The 20211-nt window shown below is 44.0% G+C and overlaps 1 protein-coding gene across 1 annotated transcript in view; it reads right to left on the minus strand.

The window, feature by feature from the left end:
- lrriq1 (leucine-rich repeats and IQ motif containing 1) overlaps window positions 1–20211 on the minus strand; it is a 45783-nt gene that overhangs the window by 5421 nt on the left and 20151 nt on the right. Inside the window, exons 15-25 of the mRNA XM_031857089.1 lie at window positions 16444–16623; window positions 13490–13900; window positions 12601–12799; window positions 10954–11079; window positions 10238–10327; window positions 9205–9338; window positions 8484–8573; window positions 8286–8374; window positions 7241–7339; window positions 1380–1494; window positions 193–253 (exon numbers count right to left, since the gene is read on the minus strand). Of these exons, the coding sequence (XP_031712949.1) occupies window positions 193–253; window positions 1380–1494; window positions 7241–7339; window positions 8286–8374; window positions 8484–8573; window positions 9205–9338; window positions 10238–10327; window positions 10954–11079; window positions 12601–12799; window positions 13490–13900; window positions 16444–16623 (1594 nt within the window). The remainder of the gene's footprint in view (window positions 1–192; window positions 254–1379; window positions 1495–7240; window positions 7340–8285; window positions 8375–8483; window positions 8574–9204; window positions 9339–10237; window positions 10328–10953; window positions 11080–12600; window positions 12800–13489; window positions 13901–16443; window positions 16624–20211) is intronic.

Genomic DNA, 20211 nt, shown 5'->3' on the forward strand with positions numbered 1-20211 from the left:
CCCCCCCCCCCCCCCCCCCCCCCCCCCATTGAAATGGAAGCTGATGAGACAGGCTCCAGGAGAGGGAACCTACAGCACAGGACATGACTGACTGGTGAATGTAAATACTGCATAATGTCACATACATGCAACTGCCCCCCCCCCCCCCCCCAAAATGAACTGCAGGGGAAAACAAGAGGGGGGTGAACTCACCACGAGCTGCACTCTGCCTCCATTCAGGACGTCTGAGCTGATCTCCGGTAAGAAATGCACGCTGAGGATAAGATAACGTTAAAAAACATTTTCAGATCAATTCAGCAGTTTCCCCTTTTCAGTTTGATGCAATTACCTCTGACATATAAAAGAAACACAGATAATCTTAATGATTTGTTAGGTAGAGGGTAGCACAGGCCTACATGCTCACTGCCCGTTACAGACACTTTGATGTGTCAGCTCTATCTCTTTTGCTGCTTTGCTGGTACTTTGCCCTTCGGCATAAAAAAAAAGATTCAGCACTGAACAAATAATTAAATTTTAACACATACTATAATAATATACTGTAATAATAACACCCACTGCTTTTTAAAAGTAATGACTAGAAATAAAAAAAGTCTCTCTTGACTCAAAAATGTGTTTTTCTTAAAGACCATTTTACAGTTTGTAAACCATGATGATGTCTGTAAGTGAAGCACGCAGTTTGGCTACGGAAGCACGGCGGAGTGCAATAGATTGTCATGCTATGCAAGGGCATTAACCACCAAAGATGGTGAATGCAACCTCAACAAATTGACCTTCCAGATCCGTGTCCTCCTAATGAGTGTGTAGAATATTTAGTGACCAGATAAATACACGTATTTGGTGGAGAAACCTAGCGTGTAAAGTTACAGTGAGACATTACGAGCTACAAGTCACTAAACTACGTTATCTGTGGTCATGTACAGAACGTCCAGCACCGTGACATGGACTCAGAGGTTTATTGAGTTCTATCTGTCAAGTGGTAGTCAACACGTTTAATAGCTTGCAGCTATTAAAGCTTGCTAACTCTTCTGGATGGCTGGGGAATAACCTCACTTTAATTGCCAACATATTTTACAATATTTTTGATGACGTCAGCTGTAAAAGGGTCTGTTGCTACTTGGACTGTTGATGTGCATGAAGAAGGAGACATCTTGTGTCTAGCTGTTCAACTTTTGAGATGAAAACTATCTGTGTATTTAAAGATTTTGCAATAAAACAAGTACATTTGTGTTGCTCAGAGCATTAAAATGTTTGATTTTGATGAAGCTCATCAGCAAAAACAATGGCCCAGTTACGCAGGACAATCCACAAACCTCGCTGTGAAATAACAGAGACGCACATCTAAACACCTGACCAGATAACAGCAAAACCTTTTGCCTCACCCCTCTGAGTCCCTGTCAGGATGAGCAGCCCGGGTCTGCAGCCACTGCTGAGCTCGTTCCCGCTTCACTCGCTCCACCTTCTCTGCGTGCTGAAGGCCCGGCTCAGCCTCGCGACCTGCACTCCACAGAAAACAAATCAACGTCACATGCCATTTCTGTCTTATCTTTTCGGTCAGTGAAATAACATCCTTGATGACAACGGTAGTAAAGAATGAGTGCCCTGCTTAATCAGTGAATGTTGCGGTGAAGGTTCGAAATGACAAGAGGCTCCATCAACACCGTAGTAAAGGATTTGTGTTAACATGCTTAACAAATAAATAGCTCTGATCTGCAGCAACGTCTGACATGTTTCACTGTAATTACAGCCGGCCAGGGTTCCCAGCACTGGGAGAGTCAGTGGTCAAAGCTCCCGGCGTTTATGTTTGGGCTTAAGGTGGTGTATGTGTTTGGAGGACTCTGGGGTGTTATTATATTATAATGTGTTTAAAGTTGCTGAAAGATGCAACAGGAGATGATCTGCTGTTTCCGACAATTGCTGGAGCTTGTGGTTCTTCGGTAAAAATGTAATCCAAGCAATGTTCCAACAGTTTGTTAAAGAAAGACGTCCGAGAGGCCACTGATTTACGAGCGAAGCTGAAATCCCATAATAAGATCATAATTCAAAGTAAACATTTATGTTGCGCTGACAGTCAGGCTGCCGTGGATGGGTGTGAACTGATAATGACTTTGGACAGGCCAATGCTGGAACTAATGATGCATTTATTTAAGTCATTTACTTGCTTTTACTGAGCTGTAAAAAAAGAAAAAGGAGAAGAAAAGTTTTACAGTTTTCATGGGTTAATTGAGAAGCCCCACTAAAAATGTCAAGTGATAGATGCTTTCCCCCCCGGGGCAGCAAAGGCCAGAAAGTGGCTACTCGCACTTCCCAAAGCTCAAAAACACACAGAGTGACGGGGAACGGGCAGTCGAGAAAAAAACACTCAGAGCAATATGTTTTTTTAAACAGCAACTTGGTCATCTCCTGCACTGAGTACAGCACTCCAAACAAGGGTTGTGTGCCATGTCTGCATTCATTATCTTAGGATCCTGTACGGATAGTTGAAAGGTTACAAAGGAAGACTGATGATGAATATTAACTCATCAGAGAGGGGAATGTAGCTATGGCATGTGAACGCGGTGATACAAGATGAGCAATATTTTTTTTTAAAGTCACATTTATGTTGCACTCCAGTAGCACGGAGACTCTCCTCTCACTTTCCCTCTCTGAACTCTCCACGAAAGCCCCCTCCTGACCCCTTCCAACCTCCTGAATCCCCCTCCAGTGCTCCTCCAGGACATCGGGGGGGCTGTAGGAGTCACGCCTGTTAAGAGAGGCTCTTAAGCACATTAGGCGATCTCGTCCCTGCTGAGGGGAGAGCTCTGACATACTATCAGAGACTTGGGGAGGAGGAGGGGGAGGAGGCTTTGGCCCGCAGCAAAGTGTGAAATGGTGCCATGAATGAGTTGATGAGCATCAGACAGTCAGACTGGAAACAACCAGGTTATAAACAAGCCAAAGGTTCAGATTGTACGTGACAAGGGTTGAGAACACCTGTAATGTTAGTAATGATTCTGTATTGCACATTAAGACTTGTGTGCACACACATCTACAGCAATTATGGTAAATCAGCAAGTAAGCTGAAGCACAAAGTCACTGTCCAAGAGATATTTGAGTATTAAGCTCTCAGTATGCTTAAAAACAAACGTGTGTGACGTGCACTCAGTTGCAAACAAAAAGTGACGGATGTAGTTGTGTAAAGAACGAAAAAAGGAAGAAGCTCAAACGCTGCTTCTCACCTCCGCAAAACCATCTTGAATGAGGTGGGATTGTTGGATTGTCTGTGAAAAGGTTTTGCTCATGAAGTCTTGTGCTAAATCCGCCCTAAAGAGCATGAAACTTGGCTCTGGTATATTTCAAACTTGTCCCATAAGACTTAAAAACAGTTAAACTACGGCTACCCTTACCTGGTTTTGTATTGCTTCAAGAAAATAGTTTTGTGAGCCTTGTTTTCACGGCATTTGCAGAGTGGAAGAAGGATCGCAGTGTTCTTAGTCTGTTGTCTGTCTCTGTGAGTGACTCAGACTGCTGCCCAACAGTGCTTTGGCTCTGGATGTTCCAGTGCATCTCAAACACATGAGAAGGAACCTCCGCTGCCTGAGATAAATAGAAGCCCTGAGAATACGGGGCTGAAATTGAATGCACATGAATGGTGGTAAACAGCCTGACATTAAGTTATTTTGGATGATGGATGGTAAACAAGATGATTGTGTTTCAGCCGGACTTTGTAGATGACTTGAAGTGTGAAATCGAGTTAAGTGCTCAGGAGGTCGGGGTTCCAGGCTGAAATAAAAATATATACCCGCCTGTCCCTCTGACTTGAGGACGGATGTTTGGTGGGGTTGGATCGCAGTTTGGATGGAAGGAGGAGGTTGGAAGGGGGTGTGTGTTAGCCTGGGGGGTGAGTGCAAGGCGTTGGTGGAAAGTAAGAGGCGAAACGAGGAGAAAACGCTTGGAGGCACACAACATCTTCAACATCTGCAGCACCCAGACACTTGATGATACAAAAAAAAAAAAATAGGGTGGTGTATTTCTACATTTTTTTGCCTCTAAAAGAAAATGTTTTGTGGCTCTGCTCCACTCTCTCCCTCTCTGGGTATGTAAGCCGATACCCATTTCAAGTGGGTTACTCATGTCCAGCACATCCACACAAAGAGCCCGGATAAAATAAACATGGCGCGTCGGATATCTTGGAAAGAATCTGTCATGGGTTTGGGGCTAATCACCTCCAGAAGGAGGGCTTGACTCAAAGCCTGAAACGTTAGCCCCTGTCGGGGAGCGCTGGCTGGGCCGGGCTGGGCTGGCTAGTCCCCGGGCACTGGGGATGGATCCGGAGGAGGGGGTGCCTCCCACAGGTCAGGACCAGGGGAGCAGGAGGGGAGGCTGGCTTGGGCCCCGTTTACAGAGAGCGGCGACGCACCGCCGCCGCCGCCGCCTCATGGTCACCCTGTAAAAAGGCAGCAGGAGTGGTCTCCTCTGGAACCGAGCTGGTTAGAGTTACACGTTTTACAGGATCCCTCTCAGTTGAATATAAAAAAATTTAAAACACGACTGAGGCACAAGGAGCATTAAGCAGAGGGGAGGGCGATGTTCTAACAAGTGACCCCCGTTCCTTTATCAGCTGATGTAGCTGCTTCACCTCGTTGCTCGAGAACAACAGACCCGTTTGACGAATTATCGGGACGTGGGTGGAGAGGAGAGATAAGGATATCGGAAAGAAACAGAACTGGAAATATTGTTGTCGTGAAATCGGTCATTTGGATGCAACCGGCCCTCGACTGCCAGTTGGCTGAGAGCTTATCCACGGCTATATTGTGCTCAGACACGATTTCAGTGTCAGTAATCACAGTGTCAGACACTTGACATTTTACACCTGAAGTTCACAATTAACACGTGATAACAAAATGATACTGTCATACTCAAAACTCAGCTTCAGTACAAAAAGTTATTGGTAATGTTAAAGATGTTTGTCCATCATTGACTGATGAAAGTGTCTTATAAGTTTGGAGTTGTTGCTCGATCTTTGGCTGCACAGCAGTGAATCAGTCTTGAGGGAAACGAGGCGACTCCTTCACAACTATTCTGCAAACAAAGTACGAAAGCGATCCGCCCAACAGAGATAAAGTGGAACGGAAAACATCCCAAAGTTGAAGCTTTTTTTTTTTTAAACCGTAACATGAAATGACAAGCAAACACACTGTGTTTCTCCGCAGCTAATTGAGGGGTATTTCATGCTCATGGCAGCGCTGGACTCGGACCAGTCACTTCGCTGCCTGGTGGAGAACGCTGTTGGTTCCAGCGTCACTCTGACTGCTGGATGACCGCGAGCGACCGTGGATCTCTCTGGATGTAAGGCCTTGACCCTAGTGGGTGGGGGCGCGGGGGTCGGGGTGCAGAGGAAAGACGGAGACAGGCATGATAAAAGCCAAGCACCCCCCCCCCCCCCCACCCCATCCTCCCTCTTGCCCTCCCTCCAGCTCTTCCCTCCCTTTTAAGTCTGGCTGTGGACGTCATAATGCCAGATCATCTCTCCACCCCGGGGCAGGGCAGGAGGCCACAGCAGGACAGATGGAGAGAGAAGTTTTCCTCGTCTCGGACTATCAGACTACTTTGCACCAAAGCCAACCTGCGGACTCTTTTGCGGTTGTTTTTAATATCCATAACAAAAAAGTTTACGCCTTGAGGAAGAAAAAACATCATCTTTGATAAGTTCTTTGATAAGCAGAGGATGTACTTCCTGAGGCAGCTGAAGAAACTCAACCTGCCAAAGACAATGATGGTGCATTTCTACACAGCCATCATTGAGTCCATCCTCTGCTCCTCCATCACAGTCTGGTACGCTGCAGCCACTGCCAAGGACAAGGGTAGGCTGCAGCGCATCATTCGCTCTGCCGAGAGGGTGATTGGCTGCAATCTGCCGTCCCTCCAGGACTTGTTCGCTTCAAGGTCCCTGAAGCGAGCAAAGAAGATTGTAGCCGACCCCTCTCACCCTGGACATAAACTGTTTGTGCCACTTCCATCTGGTAGGAGGCCGAGGTCCATCAGGACCAAGACCTCACGCCACAGGAACAGCTTCTTCCCGTCCGCAGTCGGGCTCATTAACAGAGCCCGGGTCCCCCACTGACTCTGTCACCCCAGGACAAATTCCCACCGGTCACTCCCCTGCATCCCTTCTATTACACTCGACACTTTACACTACACTTACATCTCACTTGTTTATAGTCCTGTCGTCTGTTCGTTGTTTATAGTCCTGTTATCTGTTCGTTTGTGCACTTTATTTTAGATTTCACTTTATTTTATATTTAATTTATTTTACATCTTACTTTATTTCATATTTCATATCTCTTGTAAATTTTAATGTTTCTACTTGCACTGATTGTTGTTGATTGTTAAATGTTTGCACCTCCCGTCACGCCAAATTCCTTGTATGTTCAACATACATGGCAATAAACGGTTCTGATTCAAACCTTTTTGGGTGTGAAACCACTCAAAAAGGTGAAGTAGGTTATACTCACACTTACATTAAAAGAGAAATTCCAGTTTCATACAACCTGGGTCTTATTTTTGTATGTGCTGTTGTGGCCATAATCCTCTTGATGATAAAAAACAAATGTGTGATCGCTTACTGCTGATGCTTCTTGTCCAGAAACGTGACAGACTTTCATACGTCATAGCAGTGTTTTTTTTACAATGACCAGCGAGGTCAGATAACTGTTTTGGTCAATGGAGTCTTGTGGCTTTAAAGAGAGAATCTAACGGCGGCTTCTTTTCACATCTAACTCGATGAATTAAGAGTTCATTTCGACCCAACCAGAGTTGGTGATCGTTGGAACGTTTTGATGAGTTTTACTTTGTTTCTGTCGGGTTTGTAGGTATCGATGACTGTCTGACTGGACTCTGGTGGCTTTGAGGAGAACATATTAATCGTATGTTTTGTATGTTAATGAATTATAATGATTGCCCAAATCCCTGTTGATTTTTATTTATTATATATTCACCGCAACGCACGTCACATAGCATCGCAACGAAAGAATGGGCAAAAACGTGCGTGTCCACCCGGGTGTCATGTTTCCATCACTGCCGATTGGAGCTGGAGCCGATAAATACAATAAATGAATATCAATTGTAAACTTTCCCACTGAAGACAAAAGCCAGATGTTAGTGGGTGTTAGTGTTTTATGTCCTTTGGGAAAGGGGCTTAAGAAAGACTCTTCACTGGTGTTTCTGCAGGGTTACCAAATGTGTAGCAGGTCTCAAATCTTACCTTTTATATCACTCCTGTTGTGTGGTGCCGGCCTGTTTCGTGCCGCCACTGGACCCAGCGGGTAACTGCAGTTTCTGAGGGCAAGACGGACGGAGGGATCTAGCAGAGAGAGAGAGAGCGAGAGAGAGAGAGAGAGGGTCAAAGAAGGACAAGGCAGGCCTAAAACCAGAAGCAGAGAACCAGGACCAAACATTCTGAAACATTTAGAACAGAGCTCTGGTTCCACTGTGGAATGGAAGATGCCATTAGGAGTTAGTGCAGACATAGACCTGTGTGTCGGTGGAGCAAGATGACAAGAGCCCCCGCTATTGGACTCATGCATTCGCAAGTGTGATCAAAGAGCAGCCTGCCTCTACATGACGGTGGCATGATAATCGCGGCAGGACTACTGTTTCTCGGCGCAGAGCGGAGGTGAGGTCACCTTTCACCGCAGACGCACCCAACCACTACAATGAAGCGGAATGAAAGTCATCACGGGATGACTTGTCAAGAGGTTTCCTGGCAATCTTTATTTCCTTTGCAGCCTCTTAAATAAGGCCCAATAGGAGGCGACAGGGCCTGGCTCCTGCTGTCTGTTATGGCTCGTTAACATACGCGGGGCGGAAAGGTTCGCCCGCTGAAGCACGGTTGAAAGACGAAGATGAAAAGAGGCAAAATCGAGACTTTTAGAAAATGGATTGAACAGCAGTTCCTTCCATAGTGTGAGGGATATTTGGTGTAAAATGTTAGGAATGAGGAGACAGGTAGACACATCAGTTCAGGTGTAGGAGGGTAACTGAACAAAGGAAGCTTTGCATGTTCGGCTTCTGATCAGCCCTCATAATCTTTACATTTTTCATATTTCATATAGTATAATGTATGAAAATGATTCGGTTAGACCTGAAATATTACACCAGAAAAAGAAGAGGTGGTTCTGATATTCAGCCTACCCTCATTGATATAAATGAGGTGGACAAAATAATAGAAACTAAACTTTAGCCAAGTGTACCTTATGAACTGGCAACTGAGTGTATATTTATATCTATTCCGTTCTGCACACACTCACCTTTACGTTTCATCTGCCACTGCGTCTTCGACTTCATATTCTGAGCTCTCTTGAGCATCAGAAGAGCCGTGTGGCTGTCGGTGAAGCCCCTGGAGACAACGAGGGTCACTCAATGAAATAACACACACACACACACACACACACACACACACACACACACACTTACAGGAGACAGTGTACGATGAGACGAGGATTTACCATTCTTCCAGAATCTTTTCTGATCGTTCAGAGAGACCGCTGAGCACCGACGTCGAAGCAGGAGATTTGCTGCTGAAATCATTAAAAGTCCTTAAAAGGAGATCATAATATGCAGAAATTCAGAAATATGACCACACATATTTATCAACCATCATATTGATATGGCACCTGTTGAAAACAGTAGAACTTTCGACGATATCAACTTATGAATAAGGATTCTTCCTTGACTTTGAGAAACCTCTAATGTAGACTTGAGTTGTCAGGAAATCAATTTATATCTAGTTTCAACATAACTGTAGTGTGGTTGATTTTGTGTATTGCTTGCTGAATATTATCTGTTTAATATTGTGTTACTCATGTTGTTCAACTCTGTTTATTGCACTTTAATACAAACTTGCATGTACTTTGGTACTGTAACAAATACTATTTCATGTCTTTTGCACAAGTGTACTGAGGAACGACAATCATCATTCTCAGAGTGATCCAGGTAGAGTCAGTACACTGAAAGTGAGAACATGAGGAGCCCAGATAAGATCTCTGGCTAACACCTTCAATGTATTCACCAACTTACTGTGACTTTGATTTTCTACCGTGTACACACTCGCACTGCATTGTTGTGATATCAACAAAAAAACACTTTTTACTGTAGCTGTAACTACTTGGATTTTTTTCTTTCTCTGTATCAAATGACTTAGGCTTATAATTAAGTGGGTTGGTCTACCTGTTGGAGCTCTCTGGGGAAACTCTCTGTCCATCAGAGTCCACCTGTTCTCCAGGCAGCCAGGCCTGCTTTGGCCTCCATACAGGTGTTGATGGGAGGATGTACTGGGAGGGTTCAGGAAAGTGCCCAGGAGGCTGAAACACGTACATGAATCAGTGTCAGCAATAATTTAGGAGTATTTTTTTAATACCTTGTTTTTTTTTTTAGACAGAGGTATATATACAGTATATATATATATATATATATATATAGCTGCCAAAGAGTTTTTCATTTACTGGAGCGGTTGTTTACTTTTAGATTTAAAATGTTAACATCTGCCAGAATAAAAACTGAATCCTCATTTGAGACGTGTTCAGAAGGCTGTAACGCTGGAGCTCTAAATGGAAAAGTTTAATCTCTGTCTGGACAACTGTCTGTCTGTCTGGACAACTCAGTATATTTTGAATAAATGGGAAAATGAAATATAGTGGATACAATATTCATTCAAATGTGTGCATGTTTTCTTTTTAGGTATTTGGCTCCCACCGCTTTTACATCCATATGTAAGTCAAACTAACAGCTTAATATCTCTGCAGATCCCATTTTCTCTTTGTGGAAGCGCTAAATTGTTCATCCCCGTCTTTGATGTGTACCTCAGTGTCAACACGCTGAGGCCCGGCCATGACGGCAGCTGCACCCCGTCAGCTGGCCTAGACCGGCCACCATGATGTACAGCGCTGAGCACGCTCCAAAGAAAAGATCCAACGAGAGGTAAATGAAGGGGGGGGGGGGGACAGGACGACAGTCTGCCAGCGTGAAAAATGACATCTGCTGGTGCAGAGCAACCTTCAGCCCCTCCAGGAAATAATCTTGTTTTTCGAGAGAGTAAATTTAAAGATCAATCAGGGAGAGTGAGACAAATCCTGGAGGGGGCGATAACCCAGATGAGAAAGGGACAGGGCAAGAAAATAACTCTTCCACTGACATCACACGGGGCTGGTGTTTCCCAAGATTCACCATGTTAAGAGTATCAACCAATGTCCTGTTTCCTTACCTTCAGAGACAGCGGCTGCTCTGATGCAGGGTAACGTCTGGGAGGTAAGTCCTCAGAAAACGACAATGTCCAGGGTTTCTCCAGCGCTTCCTTTTTGAAATAAAAAAAAATCTTTTTATATATATATATATATATATATATAGACTGCAACAACAGTATTGCATTGCTAGGTAACAGCTTGGGTCCATTTATACTTCCTGTCAGTGTTTAACTAACTGTGAATACTTCTGGATTCCAGGTGAGGAAGAACAAAGCAAGGTGTTCTCAGATCCAAACATATAATACAAAAGCATAATAATGTATATATTATATTATAATGAAGTGTCAAGAACAAGTTAAAATGATAGCTCATACAAATTTGTGGATTTGGGTTTTGTGTGCTGTGTGTGTTGTATGGGTGTACATGCAAGTTGCATTATTGTTTGTCTTTTTTTTGTGTATGTGCCCAAACTTGCATGACTGTCGATTTATGTGTCTTTTTTTCAGCACATGTGCAGGTTTTTGTGCGTGTGTGTGCATGTCTCTGTGTCTCCGTATGTGTTTTTGCAGATGTGTAGGATTGTGTGGGTGTGTATGGAAACAATGTTGGGTAAGTATATTTGTGCATTTACAGATTTTTGTATCGTCCTCTGTGCAGGTTTGTGCGTCTGATGGGGCGTTGAGTTAAGGAATCACTGAACCCCGAACGTGAGGAACGCGTGAACTCGTGCGCATACCTCATCGAAGACGAATTCATCCACGTCCACCTCCTCAAAGGTGTCGTCGTCTCCGGCGTCGGGGCATGTGACAGCAGCCAGAGCAGATGCGAGCCTCCTCCTCAGAGCGAAGCCCCTCCAAAGCGCCTGGAGGTACCCGAAGAACAAATGGTAACAAGAAGAAGAAAAAACCCTCCATGAATCACGAGGCAAACGCAAATATTGTGTGTTATCCCATTAGAGAGATAAAACATGTTAACCTCTCTTTTAATTGCTGAGTGTTCTGCTGTCTGAACTCTGCGTGACTCCGGGCTCAGAGACAAATGGAGCTCCAGTGTGCCTCTAAATCCTCCAATTCCCAACGGGCTGCGGGGGGCACACTTCACTTCAAGTTGGGCCGACCAGGAATCCTAGAACTCTTACTACCGCACTTCTTTGGAATCTGATTAATCACTCCGTACCCCCCCCCCCCAACGCACACACACTGTTGTACTCCACCACCGCCCCCACCTTCTCCCTTAGAGAGCCCTAAAGGACTCATCAAACACTTTGTGTTGAGAGGGGATCGGAGAGAAGTGTTGAGCAGCATGTTTTTCAGAACAGCAGCTTACACCTATATATACAGAGGATTAGCCGAATAAGCCTCCATTGCACGTATGAGGCCTGAAGATGGATGCTCAACGGTGGAAATGGACATTTTCAGATATTCAGCCACAATACTAGAACATTCTAGTTGCAGCAGTGAGGTCCTTAATTATACACTGACGTTAGCAAGCAGTTTCTGTTCTATGCTAAGCTAGGCTGCGAAGTATTGAACGTTTGTTTGTTTATTTGTTTAATTCAGTAAAATGACTACCACATTTGACGATTCCAGCTTCTTAAATGTTCTGCTTTTTCTCTGTTTATTCATTTTTAAAGACTTTTGTGGCAGACGAAACAAGCAACCTGAAGACGTCACCTTAAGCAGGGGGACATTGTGATGGGCATTCTTCCCACAGACTTCACGATTAATAAATAAACCAAAAAATAGAATCAACCCATTGTTTGTATGTAGACCATATGTTTTTTGATCATTTCTTCTCTCTTTTATCTCTAAATTGTTAGTTGCTCTAATGCAGATTTCCTTAGACTGTCAATGCATCCATGGAAATAAAATCGAATAGATTAGGATTGACTGAACTCTCTCCAATCGACAATTATTAGCAAAATAAATCAAATAGGTTGATTCAATTCAGATGAGATTTTACACAGCCAGACTTAGCCAGACCATTGTCTCCAGCTCTGTACAAGCTCAGGACTAATGTCTGCCAGAACCTGTTGCTGCAGTGTTGGGAGAGAGAACATGCTCTACATTTGTATCTGTGAAACCAATCTGGGTTGTCAGTCTCTGTCCTCTCACGCTCTGTGTGGGTGTTTGGTAGGATGCGTAAGTTACATACTCTGCTCCATCTGGACTATTGTTTTCTAACATAGCTGCCATACTACACATAAGGAAGTTGTTCATACGTACAGTGACGGATTCTTTTTAAAATAGTATTCGAGGGAAACTGTTTAGGTGGAAGATGCAAAAACGGGTGTTGAGCCTGACTCAACTAGTTGGACTTCCCTCCTGTATAGTAAGTCAAACAAAAAGGTCAGTAATGTCGGACAGAACTCCAACAGTTTTACCTGGATGACAGTCGCTGCATAATCCGGGCCAACCACGCTGCCGTTAACGTAGGAAGGTCCTGACTCTGGCTTTCCTCCATCTCCTCCTCCTCCATCTCCCCCTCTTCCTCCCCCCTTCTCGGCCGTGGAGAGGCTGCTGATGTTCCCACATTTCTGTCTATATTTCTTCCACAGCTGCTGAATCACGACTGCTGCTGTGCTGCTCCAAAAAGGAGACACAGACACAGACACACACACACACACACACACAAAGTGAGGGATATACATGATGTCATAGCACCTTCATCTTTGAAAAGACGTGAATTTATTTCTGAGCAGACATCTGGAGAGCAGGACTCGGGAGAGTTCCAGCCTGTCCAGAGCCACCCCTCATATCAAAGATCTATCGTCCTCCCGCAGATAGTGCGGCATTAATGATAAAGCTGCGTGTTAAAATGAATAAGATGTTCGACATTCTGTGCTGTAAATCACACAGAGGAGGCTCCAATGAAGACGAATGCTCTGCAGCAGAAACTAATAAAACGCTATGATGCTCTAAACCGAGGAGGCCTAAAGGAGGAAAAGGAGATAACGCGACTTCATATTGCGTCACATCATTGGGGTACAACCCATAACTGGCGCACGATCATCAAAAATTAGAATGATTGATTTGTTTCACAGAGGCCTCCGCAGAGAGGGTGAGCATTACAATTCTGTCACTTATTGAAAAGATCTCAAATAAAAAGACCATAAACGAATGCTTTCTCTTTGAAAACGCTCTATTGTATGTCGGCCGCCATCCATTCGAGCGTACCCAAAAAGCTCTGTCAGGCCGAACGAAAAGAAATGGAAAATAAAAATGTCTACCGTGAAAAAAGGCTTACTGACTCAGAGCATCTTGGTGACTTACTTGTGAAGGTCCAGGTCTTGATTGTTGGACACAGGTGCCACTTCAAGACTGGAGGAAGTTGTTTTCATCTTTGTTGCCGAGGAGTGAACACTACCAGAGATGGCTTTGCTAACCGCTGGTCCCGTCTTTGGACCAACGGGGTCGAATGTGTCATGTCGACTCCAGTAGCTTCTTCTGTTTGGAAGAACTGGTGGAACTTTTCCAGCAGACTCCATTTCTGTGCGCACAGTACGCTTCTCAGCACGGTTACTGTCCACTTCTTCAGGTGTCGTTCGGCCTGCAGCCCTGTGTGTGTCAGCCACAGTGGTGTCACCATATTCATGGAAAAATCTCTGGTCCGTAGCCAGCTGCAGGACCTCAGTGAGGTGGCGGCAGGAGGTCTTCACAGCATCCAGGGACGACGAGGCACTGCTGTGAACATATGCACATAAAAACACACTGTTTTAGGTCAGAATACTCTTTTTACAATGTCAGCACTGATTAAACATTAGTGAACTAAACCTTTTCACCACGGCTGCACAAACTGCACATAGTAGATATATATTAGAAGTAGCAGTCTTCCTGTTCAAAAGGATGTTCATGTTAGTTTTAAGTCGATTTTGACTTAATTTGTGTTGCTCTGTGGTTACTTTGATTCAGTTTATTGGGACGAGTAATGATATAAGCAAATTATCGCAGAGCTGTGGGTCATTGGACTAGTTAAAACATGTATGAGGTGGATTCTGCACAGTTCAGATTAAATCACCCTACATACAGTATAAAGAATACTTTTTTGAAGACAATATATTTTTCGATGTTATTAAGGAAATCATAGCTATGATAAAGAAACTACACAAGCAGTATTTTCTCCTGCCGGATTATTTATTTATTTAAAAAAGAATCTGTGGCGTTGTGAATTTGAACCATTCAAAACCCATGACTGTCAGAGTAGTTTAGTTTGTGGCATACTGTCATCTGTCCCTTCCGCTGCACAGAAATATGTAATTAATGGAATATCAGATTTTGGTGATATTTAGTCTTTATTCTTGACCAGTTCACCCGAGGTAAGGTGAATGAACTGTGTGTGTGTGTGTGTGTGTGTGTGTGAGCAGCCCGTCTGCTCTGTGTGTGCCCTAATTCCATATAATGTCTCTTTCATTGAGGGGATAAACAGACTACAAAGCCACCTCAATGGAAACTTAATTCATCAATTAGCAAAAGCTTGGCTCTCCTGCTCCCTGAGGGGGCAGAGACGCTTCAGTGCCCAGCCGGTCTGGAGGGCCAGTAGCCTTAGGTAGTGCAGCTTCTTCTCCACAAAGACCCGGCTCTTCGTTCTCAGTGGGACAAGAGAGAGGGCAGTCGGGAGGTCCGAGAGGATTGTGACCCCACTGACCCCCCCCCCCCCCTACCTGCTGGTTCACTGCAGGGTCACCGTCGACATGTATACCACTGATATAAGAGAGCAGGAATGATCAAAAAAACATTTTAAAAAGTGTTAATATAAGTTATTTTTGACCAAAACTGAATTCTGTTCTACTGCATTAAGTTTGGTAGCAGCTAGGGGCAGAATGGGAATACAGAACATTAGAAGTAGTGAGAAACAGCAAGACATTTATTTTCCCCAAAAAAACCCTCGCATATTCTTTTATGGATTTCTCTATCATACATGTTCTCTCGGACACAGACATACTTTTTATTACGTTTTTTACAAACCTCTATGTTTGTGTTAAGAAAAGGAGATTTTCATTGCCCAGCTAAATTTATAAAACGTCCATTGTAGGTATAAAATAGAGGCATTCTGTAAGGAACAGAGGATTCAGCCTCCACTCAGCACCCTGTTGTGAAATGTTGTGAAACCATACCCCTGGTAAACCCCATGGCTTCCCACCTTACAGTCACCAGCGGGCTGGCGTGTGGCACTCCGCTCACCTCCTCTAAACCTCCGTCAGACACAAGGTCAGGCCAAGGGGTTAAATGGCTGTGTTGGTCCTTGCAAAGCCGGCAGAATGGCTCATTGTCCAGAGGCCAGGGGTGTGTGGGGGGGTAGAGGGTACACAGTGAGGGGTGAAGCCAAGGGAGCGCCACGCTACCCCCCCGAGCCATAGGAGTCCTCGGTGTGACCCGCGTGGGGCAGCCGCGTCCACGTTTCATCTTTTGTGCTGTGTAATTTGGAAGGGGTCACGAAGATAAGCAGAAAGTCGACCACCGTTTCAAGTGTTGGTGGTCCGTCTCGCACGGGAGCGTCAACGTGTGCAGAGGCCAGTGACACCAAAGGACTTGTGAAAATAGACGGACGTTGTCTTTAGGCTCACTACGCCCTGTGTATCAGACATAACAAGAAGATGGCTGACATTCCTGACTGCTTCGTGTCTGTCTGTCTGTCTGACAGGCTGATCAGCACAAGATGAAACGTGTAATGCGACCTCTTGTAAACAGGTTGGCAGTGATTTATATGACCTTATCCGGTTTCCTCATCCAAAATTCTACTCTGGTTGGTCATTTCATTTTATTTTTCTTTCCAAGTGCATTATAATTCCCTCTATGGTTCCACCCTTTCCTGTTCATTACTTATTTTTCTCTCTTTTTCTTAAAAGTACCATCAAACGTACAGTACTGATAAATAAACAGGCGTATTTTTTTGTGAAGGAAAACTTTAGATTTTCTGGTAATTTGGTGGATTTTTAGGTCATTTGGTGTGGAATTAATATGCTATCCGTGACATTGGAACTACAATACATTACCATTCATTACCCTTTTTCTATTGGGACACCTTGAAGCCAAATTTGAATGAACAAATCACAAATTAGTTGAGCCTTTCCCTCCTTCCATGCTTCAGAAATCAGTTCTGTGGACATTTCAGTTCAGAAAATATGAACTGTAAATGTTGGGAGTGACAGTATCCGACCACTTTCGTGGGCCGCTGCCAAGTCCTGCGCTCATCCACACACGAGCCACGCAGTCAGTCCGTCTCTCACCTGAGCTCCCTGCTGTGCTGCTGCTGTAGATCCCGAGTCTGCTGAAGCTGAGCCTGACAGAACTCTAGGAAGCTGCCCGAGGCCGGGCTGAGCTGCTGAACAGCGGGGGGCGTTAGAAAAGAGTCGGTCTGCTGGTCATCGATGGCCCTCAGGCCGGGCACTGCTCTCTGCAGAGTGGACCTGAAGAGGAGAGTTTTCTTACTATAATATCAATAAAAAGTATTTTAGTACAAGCAGTCTACTTAAATGGAAAAACACAATTTTCAGCCTAGAATTATATATTTTGAATATTTCTTTTTTGTTTTATGCATTTAAATAAAACAGAAAACTATGTGATTATGAACACGTTTGTTTTAAAAATCTTATTCAAATAAAAAATTAAACCATAATATGATATTGGCAGTTAATTTATTTGAAAAACATAATGAAGCTTTCTAATATATTTAAATCCATCTACTAAGACCGTTTTAGCTGACACATTCACCTCACGTTCAGTCCCTTGAGATGCTGTTGCTGGTAGTTCTACATAATAGAACAGCATTTATTAATGCACTCTTCGCCACTGCAGTGAATACAAACAGCTTGGTGATTTTGAATAAACAAAAGTTTATGCAAAGACAATGAAGGCTTTCGATTGCGGCATTAACATAACTCAAAAAAGAGGCTGAAATTTCTGCTGAGAGATTTCTCAAAATCAGATTCAAGTTAGAGAGGGTTTCAGTCAACGAGAAGGAACAAGACAATAAGCTTTTTACCAAACGGTGTCGTTGTAAACCCATATTGATATCTGTATAGCTCAATGGGTAGAACGTTTCTCTTACACTGACGGGTTAAAGCAGTCGTTCTGTTTAGTTTGACACATAAGAGTTTAAGGAGACTGTTTCGGGTCACTTATCGTGAGTGATGTTCTCTATGCTGGCTACACTGCACATTTTGACCTCTGGACTAATTTACAGAGAATATATTTTAAGACGTTAAAATATATTCTGAAAGTGTAGTTACACAGCAGCTCTGGATAAGAACTCTTCCCGTGGCGCACGTTAGGTAGCGTCAGCCTTCGAACGTGGAGGGGAGCCCCGAGTGGCTGTGAGTCTGGGGAAGAGATAACTGCCGCCCGAGGCGAAGGATGTCCAAGCAGAAGGAATCCCAACTATCTGCCAGAGAAACAGACTCAGAGCATCCACTGGTGGAGGCCAAATGTGGTCTGTGTTCAGTGGGAAAATGTGGAGCTGGAAACTCTACAGGACACCAGGGAACAGCAACAGTAAAACCTGTAAAAATACAAGCCTTCAGGCTACAAAGTCAAACTTTTTTAAACATTTTGGGCTTTTCAAAAGTTCCCAGAGCACCATTATTTCTTGTCTTGTCTATGAAACATGTTCTGAGGGTGAACGTTTCATTTCACCAGCTCATAAAGCTTCATTTTGTGAATATTTGAGCATTTCTTATTTATTCAAGATGTCTAAATTAGATTTTAAGGGTAGATCTTGCTGGATTAAAACACAGCTCCATTTGACTGTGATCATTAGTTCACAACAGTCTATACACCAAACTGAAGGTGCAACCAATAAAGACGAAGCAGAAGGCAAAGCATTATATCCAGTGAGAAAAAGCTGACGGTGGAGTAAACGTGGTGACCTTCTGATTCCGATTTGGATCATAAACCCTTTTCTTCAGACCCTTGCAGAGGATTTCACCCCGTATAAATGGTTCATACTGCACTCTGACAGCATGCAGAGCTTTCCCGTCCCCGCTGCCACCCTGAGACAAACATAACACAAGGACGGTATCCGTGCACTGTCAGAGGGATACATATTTTGATGTGGCCCACTTGGTCTCTCCGACACAGATCGGGGATTCGATTTCTACCGTTCGGGCATGTCGTCTGGCTGGCTGTCTTCAAATGAAGCTCCGAACCCAAATAGGACCTGTTGACGGTTACATGAGCTCATTGAGGTGGGGAATGTAATTGAATTTGGGAATGCACGCCACTTAAGACACACTTGGGAGGACGCAGAGCAGACCTATGTACAAATAATTGGATGCCATCGATGTGGATGTTTACGATGGATTCAATAATTGGGGAGTTTTCTCTCTGTGCTATGACGACCTCTGCAGTATACACTCAAAAGTCTTTTTGATGCATAAAGCGTTTTTCTTTTGGAGCAAACTGTGTATTTAAAAAGGTTGAATTCAAACAAATAAATTGAGAAGCCTCACAATTAAGATGCTATGAATCTCCTTGCAGCTATATCTACATTGACGATACTTCAACCTGATCCTTTCCAAAAATGAATATAAATTCCATCCTCCTTTCTGAGGGCAACACTGTTCTTGGCTCACATTCCTTCATCCTAGTCCTCCAGCCTCGTACGAGCACAAGTTCGTATTTCATTTAGTGAAGACTTCCTCCGACCCACATGCTCTCAAAGTGGCCCTGATTAATCAGGCCCAGTGTTTTCTTCTTCCACGTCTCCGGGATCAGGGGCTACCTACACAGGGAGCGTAATTCTCAGCGCTTGCCTCTTGGTGCTTTAATTTAGCCGGTGTTATCACTGGCTCGGGATGAAAGGGCCGGGGGCATGCGTGTGGAAATACCACTGTTGGCATTGGAGGTTAAGTAAAGTTCAATGAAATATTAAGGCTCAGTTAAGGCTTAAGAAAATGAAAAATGTCCACAAGTAACCCGTGTTTTGAGGATGTTTTTTGGACAGAGAATAACCCAAGAAGCATGAAAATAAAAACTAAAATGTTATGTTCAAACTGCCAACGGTATTGAACCTGCGCAGCACTTATGGACTCCACCCAGGGACCACAGATGAAAATTAGCTTTTTAGTTACATCTGGCATAATATATGTATCGTGCATTGTCCCTGCTCAATAAAAAACAAACCAACTGGTCAGTAGTACAAAAGGCAGGGATGTTTTTTTCATGTGCAACTGACATTCTCAGTTATGATATCACGTAATAATGTCTAAATTGAAACATTCAGGGTAAGCAAAGTATAGTTTTTCATATTTTGCTGTTACTAAATGGGTGTGAGGAGCTCTGAGGAGCTAAACAATTTTACGAAGCTGTAACAGCTGACATCATAGCTCCCGAAAGGCCAACAGATGCATGAAGAATATGAGTGGTCATTGCATATTTTTCATATAAACTCACTGCAACCGTCCTAACTTGGGTGAAATATTTAGGCACGATAAGTGAATGAGCAAATTGACACTGAAAAGATAATTGATTTTTCTGTTGTATCAATATTTTGGGAATTACGAGCACTTAGTGCAGCGTACGTAAGCACAGATGTCGGTGGCGCGTCGCGGTAATCTAATAGCGGACGCGGATCACAGTGCTAATCCCGGGAAGTGGACAGGAAGGCCTGAGTTCTGCTGGAATGTTTAGACTACCTGAGCCAGGAGACCGAATGTGTGATGAAGAAATGCTGGCTTTTTCGCTGGTATGTTCCTTTGAACATCCGTCACGGTGAGCAACATTTCGGAGCAAAAGGAAGAAGAAGCTGACACTTGTGGCCAAAGAATTTCTAGAAAGAACTGCGGAAATTTCTAATAACACTACCTCGATTTGAAACTGTGCTGCAAGTACTGCAGAGGAGAAGGTGCTATAGAGGTGAACAGAAAATCTGGAGATTTGAGCTTAATCCAACAGCACCAGCTGATTCGTCTTACAAGCAGATGCGTCCACATCCAAAAACAATGACTTTAGCCCACCACCCAGCCATCGCCTTACCTCCCCACCTCCCAGCCATCGCC

Source organism: Anarrhichthys ocellatus, unplaced genomic scaffold, assembly GCF_004355925.1.
Source record: "Anarrhichthys ocellatus isolate YVR2014 unplaced genomic scaffold, GSC_Weel_1.0 scaffold2, whole genome shotgun sequence".
In the NCBI taxonomy this organism is placed as follows: domain Eukaryota; kingdom Metazoa; phylum Chordata; class Actinopteri; order Perciformes; family Anarhichadidae; genus Anarrhichthys; species Anarrhichthys ocellatus.